The sequence below is a fragment of the Mesoplodon bidens genome (genome assembly GCF_964165515.1).
Source record: "Mesoplodon bidens genome assembly, chromosome: 2".
In the NCBI taxonomy this organism is placed as follows: domain Eukaryota; kingdom Metazoa; phylum Chordata; class Mammalia; order Artiodactyla; family Ziphiidae; genus Mesoplodon; species Mesoplodon bidens.
In genome coordinates, this window is record NC_138177.1 from 35,054,597 (window position 1) to 35,079,302 (window position 24,706).

General features: G+C 47.6%; 1 protein-coding gene across 1 annotated transcript in view; it reads left to right on the forward strand.

Annotated features, from left to right (window-relative positions):
• Nucleotides 1-21,630, forward strand: part of BRINP2 (BMP/retinoic acid inducible neural specific 2) — a gene marked incomplete at both ends in the record, with an annotated part of 51,824 nt that extends 30,194 nt beyond the window's left edge. The window contains 5 exons of the mRNA XM_081218154.1: nt 1,057-1,265; nt 13,027-13,132; nt 15,957-16,193; nt 18,677-18,899; nt 20,514-21,630. Coding sequence (XP_081074280.1) covers nt 1,057-1,265; nt 13,027-13,132; nt 15,957-16,193; nt 18,677-18,899; nt 20,514-21,630 — 1,892 coding nt within the window. The remainder of the gene's footprint in view (nt 1-1,056; nt 1,266-13,026; nt 13,133-15,956; nt 16,194-18,676; nt 18,900-20,513) is intronic.
• Nucleotides 21,631-24,706: the final 3,076 nt, after the last annotated feature.

The following is a 24,706-nucleotide window of genomic DNA, read 5'->3' on the forward strand; positions in this document are numbered from 1 at the left end:
GCTTTAAGACCCATTGACTATAGCTTCAATACTCTTCCTGGGTCTTTTATTCTTCCTGGCCTATTATTGACTGGGAAACGTTTTCTTTCTGGTACATTTGTCAACAGTGTAATCTCTTGACATCCAAATTCACCCCAGAACATTGCTTATAAGCATCCTCCTGGGGAGGGGATGTGGGGTAAGGAGGTTGGGGGACAGACAGACTCCTACTAAGCACTTGCCCGAAGGGGGTGCTCCCAGTTTTCTTTTGACTGAGCCATCTAACCCCGAGGTTTCTCCATATCTTAATATTGGCTGTGGCTACAATAGTGAGACCCATAGGCAAAGAAGTAAATGTCTACTGAGTCCCTGACCTCTCTGCTTCCACTCTATAGAGATTGGTAACCAGCCAAACCAATTAGAATGACTTTGGGCTGGATGGAGGCAAAGGTGGAAGGGGACCTATGGCTAGGGGATGGCACAACCTATGGCTAGGACCCAGTGCAGAATTGAGAGCTGGGAATGGGCAGCATTCTCTCTGCCCTGGCAAGGAGAAAGCAGGATTTATTATAACATTTAGCTCACTGTCTGATGGGCAAAAGGAACTCTCCACGGGTTCAGGCCAGCTGCTGGCATGTGGTAAGCGCTGAGTGTTTGATGGGGAAAAGGGAGGTTGAGCTTCAAGGCTTTTGCCCTTTCTTAGGGAGCAGAAATATCCACGGTGACTTCTTATAAACAACTTGAGATGGAGAATTTTATCTTCCCCATGGAGGTAGATTGCCTGAGACAGAGATCGATAGAGGATGTTAACTGGATAAGCTGGAGGGGCGGGGGATGAGCTTTGGGAGATTACAGAAGTAGGGAGGAGGCGGAGGGCCTCCCAGGCAGTGGTGCCCTTATCCTGTGGCGCAGTCTGATGAGATTGTTCTGAACATGGTAGGGATGAGAAGAGTCCGTCAGCAGGGGCCATGGGCTCCCTCTTAGCTCGGTCTCCCCTGGCGAAGGGTTTCACATTCTTATTGGTAGGGGATTAGGGAGCTGAAGGCCTCACCAGTGCACCCATGTTGTTTGCTGTAGGAGAAGAGTCCCTGACCATTTTTGTGGACAAGCGGAGACTGAGCCGAAAGTCAGAGGTGGCAGGAATTGCCCCTATAGTCGGGGGCGGTGGGAACAGCTCTGCTGTGTCCCTGGAGACCCTGCACCAGCTGGCAGCCTCCTACTTCATCGACAGAGAGAGCACCCTGCGACGGCTGCACCATATCCAGATAGCCACAGGGGCCATCAAGGTAAGGGCCTGAGAGGTCCTGGGGGAGGGAGGGCAGACAGGCAGAGAAAGCAGAGGGAGGCCTGGGTGTTAACTGGCTCCAAGTGAGCCAGGCCTGACTGATGGAAGTGGGAAAGCAGCTTTCTGATGTGGGCACAACCCTAAACCAGCCCTAAAACATGGTCTGTGTCTTCCTTCTGCAGCAAATAGTCACGTGGGATCTACCCTAAGGCAGGCTCCAGCCGAGGGACTGTGGTGAAAGGTAGACAAGGGCCCTGCTCTCCAGAGGTTACATTCTGGTGGGGGATGAAGATAATAAACAAGTAAAAACGCAGCCCAGTAATTCCAGATAATGATATAAGGAAAAGACCGAGTCGTAGGTACAGATTTCCTGAGGTGAGAGAGGGGAACAGTGAGTATTAGCCAGATTGGTCGAGGGAGGGCACTTTGGGTTTAGACTTTGAGGCTGAGATCTGAATCCTTAGAAGTCAGCTGTGTGTAGATCCAAGGGAAGGGTGTTCAGGCAGGGGGAACAGTAAGTGCTAAGGCCCTGAGGCAGGAACCAGCGTGGTGCCTTGGTGAAACACAGAGAAGACTGCTGTGACTGCAGTGAGATGAACAAGAAAGATGCTGGTACAAGATGAAATGCAGAGGTAGGCTGGAGTCAGATCACATGGCTGTGAGAAAGTGCAATAGAAAACAAGCAGAGGAGTGATATGATTTCATGTATGTTTGAAAAAGCTCAATAGTTACTGTAACTTTAATAACTATAACTTTCATCCCATGTTCTCTACTGACATCTAGAAGATTTCTAGGACAGTTCATGTTGTTTGAGGGAAGACTAGTGAAGATACTTGAGAACACCGGATATTCTACTTCTAAATATAAAGTTAGGATGCTGAGGAGAGTTCAGTCTTGTCTTAAATCCTGCTTGCATCCCATCCAAGACTCACAAGGAAGTTTTATCATTCTTTCATTCATTTGTTCAATAAGTATTTAAAAAAATTATTTTATTTTATATTGGAGTATAGTTGATTCACAACATTGTGTTAGTTTCAGGTGTACAGCAAAGTTATACATATTCACATATCTATTCCTTTTCAGATTCTTTTCCCATACAGTTTATTACAGAGTATTGAGTATAGTTCCCTGTGCTATACAGTAGGTCCTTGTTGATTGTTTTACATATACTAGTGTGCCAATCCCAACCTTACTGAACACCTGTATGTGTCAGGCACTGTTCTGGATACTGAGAATCCAAGAGTGAACAAAACATATAAAGTCCCTGCCCTCGTGGAGCTGAAGTCCTGGAGGTGGAGACATAATTAAATACATAAACAGTGTCAGGTGGGCTTAATGGTATAAAGACATGAAGCCAGGGAAGGAGATAGAGGGTGATGGGGACAGGGTACTTTAGGGAAGACCAGATAGAGATCTAAATGAAGCAAGGGAGTGAGCCACATGTATATCTTGAGTGAGTGCATTCTAGACAGAGAGGGGAGTGAGGGCAACTGCCCTGAAATGGGAGTGTGCTTGGTATGATCCAGGAGCACCGGTAGTGTATCTGGAAGGAGTCAAAAGAGAGGTGAGGTGGCAGATGAGGCTACAGTGGTCGCAGGGCCTGGATCATGAGGGCATTACCGAGCAGGGAAGAGAGGAGAAAGAGGGATCCTGGAGACCAATGTAGTCATTACTGTACTGGTCAAGGTGAGAAACAGTGGTGGCTTGGACAAAGCTGGTGCTATACAGGTGGTGAGAAATTCACAGGTTCAGGTTTTGATGGTAGAGCCTATTGAGTGTTAGCTAAGAAACTGGAAGAAAAGAGTCAAGATTAACCGTGAGGTTTTTGGCCTGAGCAACCTGATGAACAGTGATTTCATTAACTGAGGATAACACTAGGGGGAGATGCGGATCTGAAAGAAATAAATCAAGAGTTCAGTTTTCGACATATCGTATTTGACATTCCTATTAGATGTCTAACTAAAGATATCTAACAGGCAGTTGGCTCTCAACACCAGGATCTCAAGAGAAATGTCACGATTGGAGATATAAGTTTGGCTTACAAATATATCCACATGTGTAGTTGGTATTTAAAACTTTGGGAAAGGAGGAGATGAGATCACTCGAGGACTGAATGCAGCTAATCACGTGGCCCCAGGGCTTTGAGTTGTGAAGCACATCAGTTTTCAGAAATGGGCCAGAGGAGGAGGATTCAACAAAGGAGGCTGAGGCAGAGCCTACAGGTATGAAGAGAACCAAAGCCGGATCCCAAAGCCACGTGAAGAGAGTGAGTCACAAAAGGAGGAGCAGGCAACTGTTGAGCAGTCAGATTGAGAACTGACCTTCAACTTGGCATCATGGAGGTAACTGGTAACCTAGAGAGGAGTAGCTTCAGTGGCATGAAGGGTATAAAAGGCTGAGTGGAGAAGGTTCAAGAGAGAGAGAACAAAGTGAGGAATCAGAATAGTAGAGACAGTTCTTTAAAGGTCTTGCTGTAAAGGCAAATAGGAAAAATAGGTGATAGCTGGAGACTGATGGGGGATCAAGGGAGCTTGTGTTTTTGTTTTTAAAATGGGAGATATTCCAGAATATTGGTATGCTGATTAAAATGACTCAGTAGAGAGGGGGAAAGTGATGGGGCAGAGAGATGGGAGATAATTGCAGAAGCAATCGAGGTGGTGAGAGAGGTTGCTATTAGAGGCACAAGTGGAGCAGCAGGTCTCACACAGGACCATGAACACTTCATCCTTTGGAGCCGGAGGCTGTACAGAGCACACAGCTCACACGTGCAGTGGGATGGCAGATGTGGCAGTGGGAGGATGCAGATGTTCTCTTATGATTTATTCCATTTCCTTGATGAAACAAGCAAAGTCCATGGCTAAATGAAAGAAGGAATTGTTGAGAAAAGAATGTATGAAATGGTCAGTCAGAGAGTTAAGGTTACCAACTGACTAGATGACTAGATAAATGGAGTGGATTGTTGGGTGGCACCAAGGACTCATTTGAGACTCATGGTCATAATTATCACATGAGGCCTGTCAGCAGCGTTGTGAGTTTTATCAGCTACATTCAGCACGTCTTGTTCAGACAGGCATGGGAGAGATGGAGAGTTGGATTTAACCAAGGAATATATGTGTGTGTGTGTGTGTGTGTGTGTACAAGATGAAAGAAAAAATAGGCAAGGGAGTTGAGAGTATATAGAAAGGAGTGATTACAGTGGTGGATCAAGGGATCTGAGACCATTATAGGATGATAGAAAGTGGGAAGTTGGCCAGGTCAAAAGACTGGGAGTCTAAGTAGGTTTGATGACTTGTTATAGGGAAGAGACTAGAGTAGGTATAAGTGTGTAATGCTTTATATCGCTATTACAGAGGGTCAGGTTCTGGGGCACGGCCATGGGTGTGGGAGCCTAAGATGGGGTTGGATAGAGGACAAGATAAGGAGGTGAGGAGGCCAGGGGACTGGGAGGCTGGGTATTAAAGGATCACCTATATGGATGCTGAAGTCAGCAGGAATGATACAGACCTGGGTGGTGGTAAGAAAGAGGGTGGTGAGCAAGCTAACTACTGAAAATCCTCAATGAGGGAGGGGGAGTGACAAGAAAAATAGATGGCAACACAGAGGAGTAGTGGGTGATAGTCCTGATGGTTAGAGAGGAAGGAGGACCCGTGTCCAGGATATCACAGTGGAAGACCCACCTCACTTCATGCCAGTGTGAGGTGTGGGAAGGCAGACAGCCACTGCTAGAGAGGACTGCAGGGGAAACCACATCCTCCAGAGCTGCTAGGTTGTGCTTAGAACACAAAGGTGAAGCGGACTCTTGAGAAGAGATTGAGGTTATAGATGTTCTTGCTGAGGAGTGATCATGAGATTCAGAGAGCGTGATGGAGGTTAAGTGAAGACAAGGGGTCCTGTTAGGGGATAGCCAGTGTCTGGAGTGAGAGTCTGAGAGAGGAGGAAGATGGAAGTTCAGACGGGCTAGGGTACATTTGGGAGGCTGGTGTCTTAGGCAGCTTAAAATGATGAAAAAAGAACTGTAGTAGCACAGAGCGGGCTTTACCAAGAAGACAGAACTCTGTGGAAGCCCTCTCACCCTTCAGTCCTCTAGTGGACTGTGTCAGAGTTGGAGAAGAATTGGTCTTATCCATTCGTGAAAGGTAGGCCTGGATCAGTAACTCTGTGGTCCCATGTATGTCCCTTCCTATCCTTTGACCTGACCAACTTTGCACTTTCTATCATCCCTCCATGGCCTCCTTGTCTTTTTGCTCCACTTAAATCTCTTGATCCATCACTATCATCACTCCCTTGCATGTTCTCTTCAGCTTACCCTTTGCCTCGTCTTCACGCCCACGGCCATTCGTATAATTCAGAGCCTCATCACGCTTACCTGATTTTCTCACATAACTCGTCTTCCCATCTGCGTTCTCAGCCCTGCTCCCTGATTCACGATCTGTGCTGCTCGCGTGAGTGCACATCGTCATAGCGTATCATTCCCCTGCTTCAAATCCTTCAGTGGTTTCTGACTACATGGGACAGAGCCCAAACCACCGCCTCCCATCCAGGGCGGCAGCGTGAGGCATGGGAAAGAATACCACTGCTCACGGCAAGGCTTTGATCAAGTTCCCAAACTTCTCTGAGCCCCCATTTGCTCCTTCTAAAATTGTTGAACAATTAGAATAATTTCTAACGTGAAGGATTTCTGGGAAGTTCAAATTAGAAAATGTATAGAGAGCATGAGCCACAGCACAGATGGACCTTGAAAAGGGATACTTCCTCTTCTAAACAAAACGGGAAGGCAATGGAAGACCTACTATCCCTGTTGTCTTTTTAGTTTCAGCTCCAAATGCTCCTTTTACACTCTTCTCAACCCTTGTTTCCCCCCCTCAACCTTTCACTTACCATTTATACCATGTAAGCCAGTCCCATCTACCTCCTAGTCTTTGTTCAAATATGCCATGCTCTTGTGTCTCCCTTCCCTGGTACCTGCTGTCTTTTTGGCTTACAATCCTCGTCCGTTCATGAGTGGCTTTTCCTAACGCTTCTTTACTTGGCTCAAAAAGGGAACTCTTTCGTGAAGCCTTTCCTGACTCCCAAGGTAGTTAAATGTTCCTCTTCAGTGTTTCAAACACATGCCTATTTTATAGGGATTATCATTTGAACTGATTGCTAGCTAACACGAGAGCCTCTGAAACTATGAGATCCTTATGGGAGGGACTGGGTCTCAGGTATCTTTGGTTCCCAGGAAGAGTACAGAGCTTCCACATTATGGATAATGAATAAAGGTTTGCTGAGTGAATGAATGAGTCGCTGACCCCACTTTTCACATGGGTTGGGCTCTTCTCAGTGTGTGTGCAAGTGCCTATAAGCATGTTAAGTTGAAAGAAACAAGGTGGATTGAGTATCAAGATGATTTGTTAAGAGAACTCTGGTAAAGGATACCATAGCTCTCTAAGAACAAGACACTAGATCCAATCCAGACACATAGGTGTGGTAAAAGGACAGTAACACTCCCAGGTTACTCTCTCTGTTTCTTGTTGGAACACGCCTCTACTTTTTCATCTCTACCTGCTTCATCTTCCTGCTTCTCTTGTTCAGGTTCTTTCCTCTGTTTATTCTAGACTTTCTGTACACCAGTGACTTCAGCCTACCTTTAGCTTTGTCTTGCTCTGAAGCTGACTCTGGCCCTGGCTGAATGTAATCTTTCTGATTTGTCTCTCAGCCAGTGCACTCAGGACAAAGACTCTTCTCTTGTTCATTGTAGCAGCCTCAGTTCCTGGTACATAGTAGGTGCTTGATAATTATTTATTATGAATTTTGTAAGTGTCCATAATCAACTCTCAAATTTCTTTTTTCTCTCAGTATCACAGTTCTAAATTCCCCAGAGAAAGAATCTGGTTCAGGATTCATCTTATTCCAACACAAACACAGGGGGTTACATAATCTCAACCATGGCTCACTGGATTCACTTCTTTAGCAAGGCCTGTGGGTGATAGCATGAGAGGTGGGCAGGCACTCAAATCCACGTCTGTTATAGTGCCTGTAGATGCACGTTCTAGAACTAGAGCCTCTGCCCATCTCCTCCAAAGAAGGGCCACTATCCTTGGAAGCCTCTTCTTGGAACTTCTCAGTCCCACATGGAATGACAGATGATTATTCAGCTTCCACTGAGCTGCTTGACCTGTAGCTGTTTCTGTTTGGGAACACCGTGGGTTCTCCCCATGGGTTGCAATTCAGAGAACCATGAAAAAACAAGGCATTTAGTGTCTTCTCCCCCCTCTGCTCATCTCCACATAGTTTAGTGAGGTCTGGAAACCTGTGTGACCTGTCCAAGGACACACCCCTAGACTAAGGAGCAAAGGGAGGTGTTGGCATCCTGTCCCACAGTTCTGCTCCCTTGATAGGGTTGACCTGACCATTTTGTCGTGATAGTAATGGTGTTCCACAGGAGGCCATCTCTTTGCCTTAACACACAGCATTTGCAGATCCAGACAGCAAGGTCCCCCTGCAGCACGCCCTTGTGAACTCACACTCCTCTGCTGGTGCTGCAGCCCCTGCCATCTACTCCCCTCTCCTGAACATGCCTTCGCAGGGCTTGAGCTGGCTTCCAGTGTGGTCACTGCTCTGGATGGAGGTGAGGTGGAGGTGAGGGGCTCTGCCCATTTGCTCAACCATGGTGAAGGAAAGACCCTCGAGCATATCTTCCTGTTGCTTGTTTCTCTAAGCAAAGGAGCTCTTACTTTCTACCCTTTGTTAGCAACTTCTTTTCACTAATGTGGAGAAAGAGGCACCCTGCCCCCTTTTGTTTATCCAACACATGCCCAAGACCCCACTGAACATTTCCCTCTGTTGCAAGGTTTACTCTGGTCAGTACATACCTCTGTTGCAGGATTTGTCACATTAGACTGCAGCTGTTTATATGCCCATCTCCACCTGCCCACACACAACAGCAGGGCTTAGATCAGTGGGGACTCTGTCACATGCATACAGTTCCAGGTCCCTTCACAGTGTCGGGTGTGTGGTGAGACACTCAATAAAATGCCTGACTGATAGCGGAAGGCAGGTTACCTGGTTGAGTGGGAGACAAACTTACTCAAGTGAGAAGACTGGGGATTGGGTTTCAGCCTTGATACTTACTATTCCTACGACCTTGGGAAGTTAGTTATTGAACTCCATGACATGGACTTACCAACTGTTTTACTCACCTGTACCCAGGGCTTCTATTCAGCTGATATGACCACATCAGTTATTAAAATATTAAAACACTTCCATACAAGCTGGTAAATCATCTTCACCCAATCTGCTGTGTGCCACCCTAACCACCTTTATCCCTCCCCTGGAACCCCGGGATCTCCCCTAATAGTAATCAAAGGACTAATGTAACTCTGGAGACCCTCAGAACCCTGCTTTGGCACTATGGCTGGCACCTCTCCTGATTAGTGACGTCCTACCTGCTGATACATATTGTGAATAACCTATTGTAAATATCACCCCTTACTCTACCGTAGGATGGGGGGTGACACCAACTGATATAGTTCACATGAAAACACTTTGAAAACTGTAAAGGGCTGAATACATATTCATGCTGTCCATAATTCCCAGGAAGGGATCAGAGCCCTGAAGGAAGGGAGGGGCCTATTTCCTAGTTGTAGCTCACCCTCTACTTAATTGAAGGCTGAGGAAGGACTTAGTGAGGAGGGTTTGAGATGCTCATGAGCTGCCCGGAAAGAGCCCACATAAAAGTTCACGTGGATTGCAGGATGGCAAGAGGCTGCGCTTCTCACAAGCATTCTTAAAGTGACTTGTCCAAATTTCTCCCCGTAGCAGCCTGGGATTCAATTTGCAGCTCTTTGAATCCCACACACTCTCAGGCGTGCTCTCCTGGCCAGCCCTGTCGCTCACAATTAGAAGCCCATTTCACTCGAGTTTAGCTTCGCAGGTGCCCCCCTAGGTAGGACAAGAGCAGCCAGGGAGTTAAGGGCAGGGGGAGGAGAGCAGGCTCACTGGAATAAGGGTTTGCACAATCTGGCATTTATGGAAAATTGGATGTGCTAATGAACCTGAGATCCATCAGGACTTTCTGAAGGCAGGACTAGTCTCTATCAACAGACCAATTAGCACACAATTATTTTCTCCTGAAAGCTTATCTGAGGTGCTCTTTGAATGCTTGCGCCTGAGTGAGCTGCACTTTCTGTCTGCCTGTTCTACAGGGAGAGGCATGGGGTTCTCCGCTCCAACCTGCCAGGGACTCTGGGACTTTCATCACTCGGGGGGAGGGGTCCTCAGCTCATGCTGCTGATCAAGTCAGTGCCCAGGCAATATCTGCAAGAGGACCCTCTCCAGCTCCCCTTCTCCTTCCCACCTCCTTGCTTCTCTGGGGAAGACAGAGGTGGCTCAGGGCAGACAGAGTAGCAGGGGAAAGAGCAATGGCTTTGGGATCTGGTACAACCTGAGTGAGGCTTCCTCACTCGTGGAGATCCGGCTTGAGTCATTCCCTCTAACAGGAAATGAGCAGGGGGATCATGGTCTTCGTCTCTTCCTCATTCCTGTCCTTGTGCCACAATGAACAAAGTGGAGCTACTCACACCCTTTCAATGACTTACCTAATCGATTATCCTCTTGTAGAACTGACCTTTGGAAATAGCAAAGTAAAGGTCAGAAAATCGCATCAGAGCCAGCCCCAGAATATTGAACAAGATGGTGGTGGTGGGGGGGGGCGCGTTGGGAAGCAGATGGGTTGGCGGTAGATAGGTAGGCATAGTGGTAGGATAAAGGGGAGGAAAGTGACTGTGCTATATTTGCCCCCTTGGGAGTCGTCCTACTTCTGCATAAGGTGTGTAGCTTGCTCACCTGTTGCTGGTGAGTGTTCAACTCAGGAGTGGGTGGATAGAAAAGCCAGTGCAGAACTCAGGACAGTATGGTGGCCAGCTTACTTGGAGGTGGGGACAGGCAAATCTCCCAAATACCACACTCACCATCCCACTCTGCCCTTCAGCCCGCCCCATTCCAAGAGAGACAGGGTTCCCCAGAAGAGCTGGGCTAGTCCTTGGCCATAGCTCTTCTTATAGGAATTTTTGCACCGTATGGATAAAGAAGACTTTACCTCGACATAAGCCTGACTCTGCCTTCCCACTGCAGTTTGACAACTAGCCACTCACCAACTCACTCAATACAGAGACATTTATTCAGCACCAAGTGCCCACCTGTGGAGGGAGGGAGGCTCACGTGGGACACCAAGATTATAGAAACATGTTTCCTTGTCTGTAAACTCCTTATGGTAATGACTGTGTCTTACTCACTGTGAGTTTTGGATTCTCCTTGAATATGTAATAGATGAATAAATGAGTGAAAGAATAAATGAATGAGTCAAATGAATCATAGCCCTTCAGGTGACTAGCTGTGTGACCTTGAAGAAATCATTTAACCTATCTGGCCTTGGTTTCCTCATCTGTAATAGAGGATAATAATATCTAAATTGTATACAATTTGTCTTACCCCATGTTCACATCCTGAAGAGAGGGCAGATCACTAAAATACTTTGGATGAACTGGTCTGTTTACACTTGGTTTTTAGGGTGATATTACCTAAATGGGTTTACCTCGTTTTAATTTTCTGCAGCCCTTTGACGTGCCCTCACAGGAGGCATGGGGCTTTGAACTGGAGCCTGAGGACTACAAAGTCAAAACCCTGTTTCAGCTACTCAACAGCTCTGTGGTCTCGGGTACTGTAACTCCCAGAACCTTGGTTTCCTTCTTTGAAGAGTGATAGTAGTGGGATTTGTCTCAGAGTTAGTGGGAAGGTTAAATGGCATGATCTTGGAGGATGAACTTGGAAACTGTGCAGAGGTTTCCTGCCTCTGTCATGGCCTTGATCCCGTCCCCGATCCATGCTGGGTCTTGCTGCCTCTCATGCACTGTGTCTATTGCTTCCCCTTGGTCTTGGTCTGCAGTTACCTCTTTTTCTCCCAATTCCCCCCTTCCCTCACATCCCTCCTTATCCTTCAAGACCAATTTATGGATCACCTTCTCCATGAAGCCTTCTCAGACTGCTTTAAGCTACAAGGTTCTCTCCCGTCTCTCTCTTTACTGTATTAGTCTGTGTCATACCATGTCTCACTTAATTACTCTCTTCCATGTGTATTTTTTAAGACTAAGTATACTAAATTCTCTTTAAACATGTCACTTACACTTTGGTATTCACCATGGTAACTAGTAGGACGGCAGACAATTACTCTACACACTTTCCAGCCCATGGGTTGTAGATCATGCTGCCCGTTTTTTTTTTTTTTTTGGCCGTGCTGTTCAATCCCTGGTTTTAGTTTTCCCCAACCAGGGCTCTCAGCAGTGAAAACCCAGAGTCCTAACCACTGGACCACCAGGGATGCTGCCCCTTCTTTTTCTCAGAGTACTTTCCCTCCCTTCTCTTCTTGTCCACTCTCTACTCATCTTTAAAGACCAACTCAGTTGGTGCCCCCTCTGAAACTCCTTCCCTTGTTTACAGCTGTGGTTTCCTCAGGGCTCCTCATGACACTTTGCATCTGCTCGATGTGGATGTGTATCAGTCAGTTGGATATGTACCTGCCTCCCCCACAGGTTGTAACCTCCTGGAGGACACACTACATAACTTGTACACCTTTATGCCCACCTCTCCACCCCCCAAAGCCTGGAACAGATTACTCATACATTCTCTAATTTATTGAGTACCTGCTATGTGCCAGGCACCCTGTTAAGTGCTATTGACAACATCGTGAGCAAAATAACTACGAGCTTACCTCTGTGGAGCCTTTAGTGTGTGGAGGACCCAGGCTTTAACTAAATACTTGCAGAAAAGGATGGAAAACTGCAAGTTGTATGCTTGTTGTGGAGCAGATGTGCCTGGAGCTAGGAGAGAAGGTCAGAGGTATCGGCCAATTTCCTTGAAGAACTCCGAGAAAGGCACTCTATGAATGTTTGCTAAATTGTAGGGAATTGAACAGTGGATGCCCAATAAATACTCGTTGATTGGTTGATTGATTTTTGGCAAAGCCTCTGGAGATCCTGAGAAGAAAGGGTCTCAGGTTCCCATCATTCTTATTACATAATTATTTCAGTGCATTTAAAGCTCCCCATTTTTCATCTTATACTTTAAACATCAGGGAAAAACTGATAGGCCAACTTTACAATATTTTAAAATGACTCTGCGGTGTTCTGGAATATTACATAGCTATAAGAGTTTATGTATATTTAATATGCTTATTAAAATATGCAGTAAGCCCATGGCTGATTTTCTCTAAGGACGTCTCAGTGCCGAGGTGGGATTTAAATGTTTAATATTAATAATAATACTCATAACTCATATTTCTCTAGTGCTTTTCATCTTCGGGATCCCTAAAGCCTGTGAGCGCCACATCAAGTGGATGCAGCTGGGCTCGCCAGCAGGCTGACAGCATCCTCCTCTATCCTCCTTTCTTCCTCTGGGGGAGGAGAAGGGGGAACTCCCAACACAAAGGTCCAGCTTCCACTGCCTACATTGAGTTTCCTCTTCCCAGACTCAAATTCCCTCTGGCTCCCTCTGAAAGGCTTCCAATTATGTACAACTCCTGCTGCCAGCCCTATACCACTGGTACTCCCTGTCTTAGAACAAGGGAAAAAGTGGCTTCATGCTCCTGGGGTAGGGAGATACATGCCCTGCCTTGGGCTGGTCCAGGACAGGACATAGAGCCTGAGATTGGCTGACCGGAAAAGGGAAGTGCAAAGGGAAGGTATCAGCTTGTTATATAAACCCACCCCCTGCCCTTCCTTCTCTAGGTCACGGAGACCAGGACCGGTCCCCTGGGCTGCAGCAACTACGACAACCTCGACTCGGTCAGCTCTGTCCTGGTACAGAGTCCGGAGAACAAAGTGCAGTTACTCGGTAAGGTGCCCTGTGATGTTTTCACACTTTCCATACACAGTAAAACAAACAAACAAACAAAAAAACTTAGATCACCAAAAGGAAAAAGTCCTGCCTGCCCCATTTGGTTAAACCCTTCTGAAGACAAGAACTACCACTAGTTCTGGAGCTTGTATTTAACAACTTTCCATCATTCTTTTGAGAAAACTTCTGACATGGTTCACTTTACACCTCGACCATTGCTCAAACCACTGGACACCCAAATCCTCCCACCTCCCATCCTTCCCAAGACCTCTGTCACTATCCTACAGCAACAGCACATCCGTCGTCATACACCTTGATCTCGTCGGCAATCTCCTTTGTTGTCCAAAGAACCCTTTGCTTTATCCTAAGTACACATTGGGGAATAGCTGGCCTTTGCAGAGTGATTATGGGGTACCGTCTCTAGCTTGACTAAGAGCTACACAAACTGTGGGACCATTGGTTACCCTGAGAGTGTTCCCTGCTTTCTGTTACGAGTCTGCAGTCTTCAATGGGAGATCAAAGCCAGGAGAAGAGGGTTTTTTTTGTTTTTTTTTTTTTTTTTTTTTTTGCGGTACGCGGGCCTCTCACTGTTGTGGCCTCTCCCATTGCAGAGCACAGGCTCCGGACGTGCAGGCTCAGCGGCCATGGCTCACGGGCTCAGCCGCTCCGTGGCATGTGGGATCTTCCCGGACCGGGGCACGAACCCGTGTCCCCTGCATCGGCAGGCGGACTCTCAACCACTGCGCCACCAGGGAAGCCCCAGGAGAAGAGTTTGAGAAGAATAGGAGCCTTAACTGGGGACAGAACAGGCAGAAACAGAAAAGCGAAAGGAAGGGGAACGACCCTAGGTCTGGAGGCTGGGAGATCAGGGGAGGCACTCAGCTCCTGCTCTCTGTCCCCCAAGTATCTTGGGGGCAGAGCCATGCAAACTGATTCAGACAGAGCTGTTTGGCAATGGGAAAAGTTCATTCTTCTTAAGGCCTGAGTTGGACTCTGTTTAAGATATTATTGTCTTGGTATTATAAAATCAATAGCCGTCACCCAGGATCTATGATTACAAATTCCAGGCAACCTGAGCCAGACGTAACCCCTCAATGCTTTAGGCATCAAGAAACATACAAAAAGGAGGAAAAGACTCCTGTATTTAAAGCTGCCCAATGCAGTTAGCATCCCTCTTCCCTTAGGTCCCTGGATGGGCTGGGTTTGTGTCTGGAAATTAGTGATGAGTGAAGTTCAGAGTGTCTGGTGGTTCATTTGGAATAGTTTATGCCGTTTAATTTTATAGCCCATCACTCATGCTGACATTGCTCGGGGCACTTATTTTGTAGCAATAGCAAATGTAGCAAATGTTATGGTGAGGAGGAGGGAGCTAATGGGGGAGGTGAAAGGAAAGGACTTGGAGAGGGGTGAGTGTTGAAAGCAAGCGTATGTGGACAGTGTGCATGGGGAGGGCTGCTCAAGTGCCCCTGTGGGCACATCATCAAGAAAGGAGAATTTAGGAGTTCAGAACAGGAGGTAGATCACAAACAAGAACAACAAACATCTACCATAGCTGCAATTCTAAGTTATATTTTGAGGTCTGCCGAGACTGGGTTACATACTTTGGGCTCTCTGATTTCCTGCCAAGGACAAGGTCAAGGGTGTGACAATAAAGAGCTGGCAGACATCTGATGAAAGGGGAGCTCATCCCGCCCAGAAGTCCTCACATCCCTCCCTCTCCTGGCACAGTTTCTCCCATTGTCCCTGCTGGGAGAGCCTCCTGCAGGTCTGACCTCGAACCGGGCTGGGCTGCAACCAAAGGCATGCCCGTCCTTCATTCACCTCTTGATATGCTTCCAACAGCTGCCCTGTGTGGCTTGAAGCCAACTAGGGGTCTGTTCTGCTGCTGGTGAACCAATATCCACCACAGATGGGTAGGAAAACGGAAGCTTGGAGCAATTTAGTGGGTTATATTCAAGACCAGAGGCAGCTGATTAGAAAAGAGACCTGAGAGACATTCATATCTATCCAGGCCCAACTGAACTTGGGGCATCTATCACCATCTTGTTTTCACATCGCGTTAAGGGTTAAACCCTGAGATAGGCAGCCAGTCCCAGTTATGCAGTATATGACCCAATGGGACAAGGACAGGGTCTGACACCAAGCTGACTTTCCCAGCACTGTGACTTGGGCAGGTCACCATGGTCACTGGGCTGGGATTTCCTCATTATAAGAGCCTCAGTATGACCACAGTGTTGCTTGTAGTTGTATATGGAAAGTGCTTGGTGTAGCGCCCGGCCACTGTGTACCCACAGCACCTTGTCCCTACCTCCTAAGCAGGGCAGCCTCCTTGGTCACTGGGGCTAAGGTGGGAGGCCCAGGAGGGTCAGCATTCAGAAGTATCCTAGGAGGCCTGCCTCTCATCTCAGAGAAGCTAGAAACAGGATGGCAATTGGAGGCAGAGCATAAAAGCCCATCAAGCCTTGATTCTTCCCCCACGAGGGCTATAGGCTCTTCCTTTATCTGAAACATCTTCCCATTTCCATCCTAGAAATGCTGACATGGAGCCAATAAGCCCGTTCATATGATATGCACGCTCTCAATTTGGCTGATGTGAGGGGTTTGACTAAGCCTTGAGCTTTGATGTGCCCCATCTGTCACTGGGACAGCAGTAACCCTCTGTCCCAACCAGCTCAGCAGGATCAGGGCCTGGGGTGGCCATTCTTGGGCCCAGGATGCACAAGTCAGCAGAACCCCAGCTGGGGATCCTGCAGCCTTGAGTGTGGGAAACCGAGTACTCCCTGGCCCTACCCGGCAGTTCCCCGACACGTCCTTTCCTTAGGCCTGCAGGTGCTGCTGCCCGAGTACCTGCAGGAGCGCTTCGTGACTGCTGCGCTCAGCTACATCACATGCAGCTCTGAGGGCGAGCTCATCTGCAAGGAGAATGACTGTTGGTGCAAGTGCAGCCCCACCTTCCCAGAATGCAACTGTCCTAACGCTGACATCCAGGCCATGGAGGACAGCCTGCTGCAGATCCAGGACTCCTGGGCGACTCACAACCAGCAGTTTGAGGAGTCAGGTGAGCAGTCAGTCAGCCCAGATTTTCCTCCCTGTCAATGGGAGGTGGCTGAGAGGTACGGGATAAGAACCCGGGGTGCTCAGCTTGGCTCCTGGCTCAGCCACTTAACTGGCTGGGTGACCTCCAGCAGGTTATATGACCACCCCAAGTCTGAACTCATTTTCTTTTTTTGTATATGCAAACAGACCTAATACCTACCAAAGTGATGTGTTTCAAGGACTTAATAAGCTAAGGTAAATATAATTGAGGCCATAGGCCTTGTCTGTCTTGTTTGCCACAGATTCCACAGTGCCTGCACGCAAGGTGCACCGTGAATATTTGTTGAATGAATGAGGCACACAGCATGTTTCTAGGAGGCACCTAGTACATGCTGGCGATTGCTTATTGCAGGTATAACTGATATCAATGTCACCTTGAGACTTAGATTCAGAGGGCTTGGTTTTGAGTTCTTATTCCGTGTTATGGCTTGAATGTTTGTATCCCCTCAAATTCATATGTGGAAAATCTGATGCCCAAGGTGATGGTATTAGGAGGTGGGGACTTTGGGATTTGATTAGGTCATGAGAGCCGAGCCCTCATGAACAGGATCAGTGCTCATATGAAAGAGGCCCCAGAGAGATCCCTTACCTCTTCCAACATGTGAGGACCCAGCAAGAATTTTGCCATCTGCAACCCAGAAGAGGGCCTTCACCAGAACCTGCCAGCAGCATCCTGATCTTGGACTTCCGGCCTCTGAAAATACATTTCTGTTGTTCATAAGCCACCTGGTCTGTGGTATTTTGTTATAACATCTTGGACAGACCTAACACACTCTATTACTGATCCTTTGTATGACTTTGGTTTAGCCATGAAGCTCCTCAATGCCTCCATTTCTTCATCTGTAAATGAGGGAAAATGATAATAATAGGTGGATGGATGGCTCATATGGAGCAACGTAGATAAAATTAAAGTATAAAGAACTCTGCATAATATACTCCTACATTTCAATATTAAATGAATAATAGTTATCTGGATATATCTCAAAAAACAGTATTGGATAAAACAAAGCAAATGAAAAAGGTTATGTATTATATATACATATTTGTATTTATATAACATTTATATGTAATACTGTAATAACATTAAATATAATACATATTTAGTACTATTTATTTGATGTTTAAAACATACTAGCCAATACGTAATATTTTTATGGATAAATATATTTTTAGAAAACGTTAAAAAATATATGATAGTAATAAAGAAAACATTCAAGAGAGTAGTTACATCTAGATAAAGATGGAGGGTGAAGTTTAGGGCCTTCAAGTATATTTGCTTTGCCTTATTTCTTTAAAAAAGAAATCTGAATTCAATATGGCAAAATGGCAAACTCTAGGTGGTGGGCACATGGGAGTTTATCTTGTTATTCTCTGTGCTATTTTTTATACCTAAGGGTTTCATAAAAAGAACTATGCACACACTACTAGTTGTTAATGTCATTACTAGGTGTGATTTTTCCAGTCATCTGGGTGGGGGATGAAGAACCAGAGACTGGAGAAATCAGAATGAGCTGAGGCCCCAGGCATTGCCATCTCAGGTCTTAAACAAGGCATTCAGTTGCTAAGGAGAATATCATATTCCGGCCCCCGAGCTGCATTGGACCAATGGTGGTGGGATGTGTTAGGTAATGAGGTAATGCTCGAGTATGTGGGAAAGGACTTTGGGCTTTCAGCACTATGAATTACTGCCAGTGAGTGAAGGAGGACTATCCAGACCCCCATCAGGAGACGTGATGGCTGCAGGTTCCAAGTAAAAGCAGGTCCATGGACAGAGATCTGAGCATGAATTCAGAAAACACATTGTGCCCAGGAAGCTCTGAGGAGGACTCAGACTTGCAGTAGGAGCTCAGAACCAGAAAGCACGTTGCTTCTGGATTAGTTTCAAGAAAGAATGGGTGTCTTGGCCAAGAGGTAAATCTCAAAAGAGAGGAAAGGTGTCCTAGAGTCAGAGAGAAGGACATGGAGGGAAGAGGCTGGTCTCAGGGACTGAAAGGCTTCTAAGAAGACTTCTGAGCTGGGTGCTCCCTCTTCTGTGTCTGCATTTGCCAGTCTTGTCCGCCCTCACCTTCATGAGTGCCTCACACCTTCCCTAAGGGTGCAGTGGTGTGATCGAAGAAGATTGTGCATGAATTATAAGGTGGTATAAAGGGCAAGAGAGATGCATCCCAAGGTCATTGGCCCCGTGGGTGGTGACAGAGATGTGTTTTGAAATTCAGAAGCATATTAGAGACAGGAAGGATGGGAAATAATCCATATCTTAAGGTATGTCAGTCATCTCTGAATAAGGCTGTTTGAAAAGAAAGAAAGAAAAGGGCCCGGGAGGGTAGATGTGAAGCCTCCTTCCTCATACAGTGACTGAAGGGCGGGCTGGGTCTTGGGGTAGGGGGGAGGTCCTCCTGCCCATCCAGGTGCCCCTCAGCTCAGCTCTCGTGTTCTTACCCACAGAGGAATTCCAGGCCCTGCTGAAGCGGCTGCCGGATGACAGGTTCCTGAACTCCACAGCCATCTCCCAGTTCTGGGCCATGGACGCCAGCCTCCAGCACCGCTACCAGCAGCTGGGAGCCAGCTTGAAAGTGCTGTTCAAGAAGACCCATCGGATCGTCCGCCGGCTCTTCAACCTCTGCAAGCGCTGCCACCGGCAGCCCCGCTTCCGCCTGCCCAAGGAGAGGTGAGCACCCCAGATGCCCGAGCCAGAACACGTCACCCACGACAGCCACTGAGGCGGGGGAGGACCCCTGTCCAACACAGCAGAGCTGGGCATGCTGACCCACACATGGCCTGTTAGAGTCTCCTGTTATCTTGACCTACTTGCATGTCATTCTCAGTTATGAGTTGCATCTGAAGTGAGAGAGAGAGAACAAAACAGAGAGGCTAATTTTACTTTTATATAAATTATAGTCGATTCGAATGTTATTCTAATAATACTCTAATTCTCATTTCTATTTTAGTAAGTCTTTTAGGAAAGAAAAGGGTGGAGTTAAAGCTTTTAGACCAATTGCGTATGATGAGAAACACACACAATAGATTGTTTCCAACAAGCGACTCTGCTCTGAGTCACAAGAGGGAAGCGAGCTGAGGCCCTGTGCCCTCGGGAACAGAGTGGGGCTGGATTGTCACAGGCCCTCATGCATCCATCCGCTCATTCACACGTGCATCCAACAAGCCTTTATTAAGTCCACCTCGTATGTCCTAATATTAAGCCGTGAGGGATATTTGTTAATTGAGAAGATATAACAAATATACAGGAACATCAAAATTATAAAATTATTATGTGGCAGCCACTTAAAAGCATGTTTGTGGACCATAAATCAAAGGCATGGTCTAATAATAGTAAAGGTCAGAGAGAAAAGCCACCCAGGAGAAGGACGTCTTGGCCAGATTGTGTGGGAGGAAAGGGAAGTGGGCTGGTGCGTGTGAGCCAGAGCATTCCAGGAGGGGGCGCTGCCCTCACAGCGACCCAGGGGTGCACTTCTAACTGAGGCACAGGTAACGAGGGACATACGAGTGAGAGGACAGTCCAGCAAGGGCATTTGAGAAAGGTTCATTTTTTTTTTTCCAACAAATAGGAAATGCTTACCAGGCACCAGGAACAATCCTAGTCTCTGAGAATATGTTGGGGAATAATGCAGGGTCCCTGCTTTCACGGCATATGCAGGGAAGCCATCTCTGAACAGGTCAACAATAAATAAACACAATCCATTTTGATAATGAACATTACTGTGGATCACGTCAAAGCAGGGTGATGTGACACAGAGGGACTGGGTGGTGCTCTGGACAGGGGAGTAACTGAAGGCCTCTTTGAGGAGGAACCCTAAGAGCTGAAGTCTAAACCTTAAGAGGGAGCCGGCCATAGAAAAGTCCTATCCTTGGTGGGAGGGTTCTAGAAAGGACAGAGACTGTGAAGGGGGAAGGAGGTTGGCATGACATTGGAAAGTTTGGAGAGCCAGGTGTTGGAAGATCTTATTTAAGAGGCTGAAAACTAGATTGGACACGAAAGATGCTGCGGATCTTCTGTAGGCTTTTGAATAAGGGAATGAGGTGGTACTTTGGATGGAGGAGCACAAGTTTGATGTCAAACTTTTCTGGTGCTGATCCATCAGACCCCCAGCTCCAGGACTTGTTTGGTTATCCCAAAGTGGTAAAGTAGGGTTTCTGTCATTCAGAGAACCTGGGGTTTTTAGCTTCCTTATCACCTATTAGCCAAATCTCCTGCCACCCTCAGGGAAGCAGCAGTGTGTGGCTTCCTATGACTCTTGCTTCATTTTTATCCCCCCTCCCAAAGGTCTTTGTCCTACTGGTGGAACCGTATCCAGTCCCTCCTCTACTGTGGAGAGAGCACCTTCCCTGGCACCTTCCTGGAACAGAGCCACAGCTGCACCTGCCCCTACGACCAGTCTTCCTGCCAGGGCCCCATCCCTTGTGCCTTGGGCGAAGGGCCCGCCTGTGCCCACTGCGCCCCAGACAACAGCACACGCTGTGGGAGCTGCAACCCAGGCTACGTGCTCGCCCAGGGCTTGTGCCGCCCCAAGGTGGCCGAGTCGCTGGAGAACTTTCTGGGGCTGGAAACAGACCTGCAGGACCTGGAGCTGAAGTACCTGCTGCAGAAATGGGACAGCCGCATCGAGGTGCACTCCATCTTCATCAGCAATGACATGCGCCTGGGCAGCTGGTTCGACCCTTCCTGGAGGAAACGCATGCTGCTCACCCTGAAAAGCAACAAGTACAAGCCCGGGCTGGTGCACGTGATGCTGGCCCTGTCCCTGCAGATCTGCCTCACCAAGAACAGCACCCTGGAGCCTGTCATGGCCATCTACGTCAACCCCTTCGGGGGCAGCCACTCTGAGAGCTGGTTCATGCCCGTGAACGAGGGCAGTTTCCCAGAGTGGGAAAGGACTAATGTGGATGCCGCTGCCCAGTGCCAAAACTGGACTATTACCTTGGGCAATAGGTGGAAGACCTTCTTTGAGACAGTCCATGTTTACCTACGGAGCCGAATCAAGTCCCTGGATGACAGCTCCAACGAGACAATCTACTACGAGCCTCTGGAGATGACCGATCCCTCCAAGAACTTGGGCTACATGAAAATCAACACCTTGCAGGTCTTTGGCTACAGCCTGCCCTTTGACCCGGATGCCATCCGGGACTTAATTCTCCAGTTAGACTACCCATATACTCAAGGTTCCCAGGACTCTGCCCTCTTGCAGCTCATCGAGCTTAGGGACCGGGTCAACCAGCTTTCTCCACCTGGCAAGGTGCGGCTTGACCTTTTCTCCTGCTTGCTCCGGCATCGGCTCAAGCTGGCCAACAATGAGGTGGGCAGGATCCAGTCCTCTCTGAGGGCTTTCAACTCCAAGCTGCCAAACCCTGTGGAGTATGAGACAGGCAAACTCTGTAGCTAATGGGGGACCCACTCCAGTGCCGGGCAGGGAGGGGATCCATGAGTCCGGGGTGCAAAGATCTAAGTCCTCACCTTAGTGCCAACGGGGTGTTCCCTTAAGACTGTCTGCACCCAGCAGATGGGACTCGGGGCTTGAACTGAAGCAGGCAGGAGAGAAGGAAACAGCCGCTGCACACAGGCCCACACTCACCATGCGTGTGCACACGCACGTGCACACACACACATACACTCACAAGGGGAGGCAAGCGCTCAGCAGCCTCGGATCTGTGAAGTCGGTGCTTTCTCACATGAATGCAGTTGAAGGAGAGGGAGCCAAGGGAGAGCTTCAGAAAAGAAACCAGCCCAACTGTGCAACACACAAATTCTTAAAAGTGATTCTCAGCATTCAAGAAAGCAAGAGGGAACAACGATGGGAGGGGTGGGAGCACCGCCTCCCCCCCTGTGGAGTCACTTTTGTATTCTTTTTAGCCAGATTTCTTAAATGGCGTTGTTTCATGACTCCCCACAGTGGTTCTTACTTTTTGTTCGCTGCCTCCTCTGAGCCCTCCAGACACGGACCGTTCCTCAAGCCAGCTCCCCTGGGGAAACGGGAAGCGACTCCCACGGAGGACCACTCAGGGCAGCCAGGCAGCCCTGCTGCCCGCCCTCTCCCTCGGCCCCCTTGCTTCCTTGGCCTCCCCAGTGTCAGGGCCTGGCTGGCTCCACGTTGCCCTTGTGGTCCAGCCAGAGCTCCTCTCCCAACAGCATCTGTTCTGTCCAAGAAAGCAGCTCTGTCAAGTTAGAGACAATGTATAGGGAAATGTTCTTTTTAAAAAAAAAAAACAAAAAAAAACCCACAAAAAATATTTATTTTGTGATTGTTTTTCTTGTCAATCTGCTCCAGCCACATGAATATATAAGTAAAAACTTGCCTGGTTTAATATATATATGTTTTAAAAAGGCCGTTTTTTAGGGGAAAAAATGAGAGAGAAAAGAGGGGGTGGGGGAAGGTATAGATCCCTGGGCTGCCTGGGTTTTTAAAAATTGGGTGTCCATGGATGGAGGATATTTGCTATGTAGGAGGCTGGTTGATCCGTGTACACACAAGTGCATGCATGTCTGGCTTGACTGTGTGTGTGTGTGTGTGTGTGTGTGTGTGAGAGAGAGAGAGAGAGAGAGAAATTGACATTAAATAAAGACTGGAGTGAGGCAAAACTCTTCCAGAGTGTTACCTGGCTTGCCCACCTCCTTTTTTCCCAGGTGTGAGGGCTAACACAGGTCCGACAACCAGGATAGGCCACTATCAGGAGAGTAGTAGAAAAGTTCTTGCTTTCCAGGAGAACTGTAGCCTCTGTGCCTAGGGCAAATGCCTGCTAACGGGGGTTCCTCTTTGCCTGCACTGCTGTGGACATCAGGAGAATTTTTCACCTTCTGCATCTTATGGTCTGGGACTGCCTTTGAGGAAATTGGGAACCATGCAGACATGGCTTTGGTTTTCTCCATTCTGTCTGATTACTACTTTCCCAGCCTAAAAATCAGGTTTGACATAAGCCACACAGAGCAATGCATCATTCTCCCTTAGTGCCTCCCCCAGGTGGTATGAGAAGCACTTCATAGCAGATCTTTTGGAGAACCAATTCTCTGTCTGTTCTCCACATGATCCAAGTACAATGTGTAGGCATGACAACCCCCATTTTATTCAGGCAAAAGTCACCACGTAAATACTAAGTACCTCATTCCCTACCTGTGGTACATCTTGATTGGTACAAAATGAACTGGGAGACAGAAAGGATGGTCATGTCTCTGCCCAGAGCCATCTACGTGTATTGTTGCAAAGACAGGAATTCAGCAGTCTATTACTGCACCATCAATCCAGGAGGACCTGAAATCCTTGGTAGAGAAGCAGCCTAGGGCATTTCTTCACAACTCCCCTGAAGGCTTCTAATGTAGAAATACAGAGTGATGGAATGATTTAGGGATGAACACAGGTATTGGCTGCCTATTTCTGGTTCAGCCGCTGCTTACTTTGGGGAGTTTATGTCAAGCTCCTCGTCTGTGGAAGATGGAACCAACAGATGTCATTTTCATCAGTGGGGGTGTTGATGTGCCAGAGGAGTGTGCTTTTGTTGGGAAAGGGGTTGCAACTGGTAGGAAGGCTTTGATACCTTCCCAGGATGGGGTTTGAGAGGTGTAAGGCAGGAGAGTCTGATTGTAGCATTCTGAGTGTGCATATCTATATGCTGTAGGAGTGGGTGGGCAGAGGCTTTCACCCACAAATTAAAGGCACACCATGCACAGCAATGTTCAGGGTGGGGAGGAAAGCAATTGAGAAAGTGCTGTGCACAAAATTAGCGGTTGCATCCTCAGTAGCATGAAGGTAATTGTCCCAGTGGGAACTGAGTCAGTACACGAGGGCGCACATCCCACCTGAGCCAGTCCCACAGCTGAGGGGTGGGAAACCTCAGCTGTCAGTCTCTGAATCAGAGAGCAGACGGGGGGAAAAGCCCACCTATAGAGTTATTAGGAAGGATGCTGCATCTCCTTACCTCAGACTCCTTGTCTTAGGAAGGCTCCGGGAAGATGCTGGTATGATACGGTTTTAGAAATATATGCATCTAGTTACAAAGATTTCCACTTCTTGCCTGCTGGAAGGTTTAAACCATGAAGCTGAGTGTATCAACTCCATCTAAAAGTACTATTACACGTTGGTAAATATTTAGGAGTGCCCTTCTGAGCCCAGAAGCAAGCACCATATTGATAGAGGGTCTAAAAGACATTAATAATTAATTACAGTAGTAGACGTTTATATTTGACCTACTTACCTGATATCTGTGACAGATGTCTGACTCCTCCGTTCCAAGGCAGTGATGGGGTATCTGGTGTAGAAGAGCTTGGATCAAAGCAGCAGACCAAAGACTTGGCTTCCAGAAGGCAGGTGGAGGAAGGGGGGGAGTAAAGGATGGGCAGGATTTCTTAAGAGGCTTTTAAAGGCTTGAAACCATGAATTCAGCATGAGTTTCTCAGAAAGCTATGCTGAGAAATGCCATAATAAGGAAAGGCTGTCCCCAAATGATTGCCTTAAGCGTCTGTAATAATCA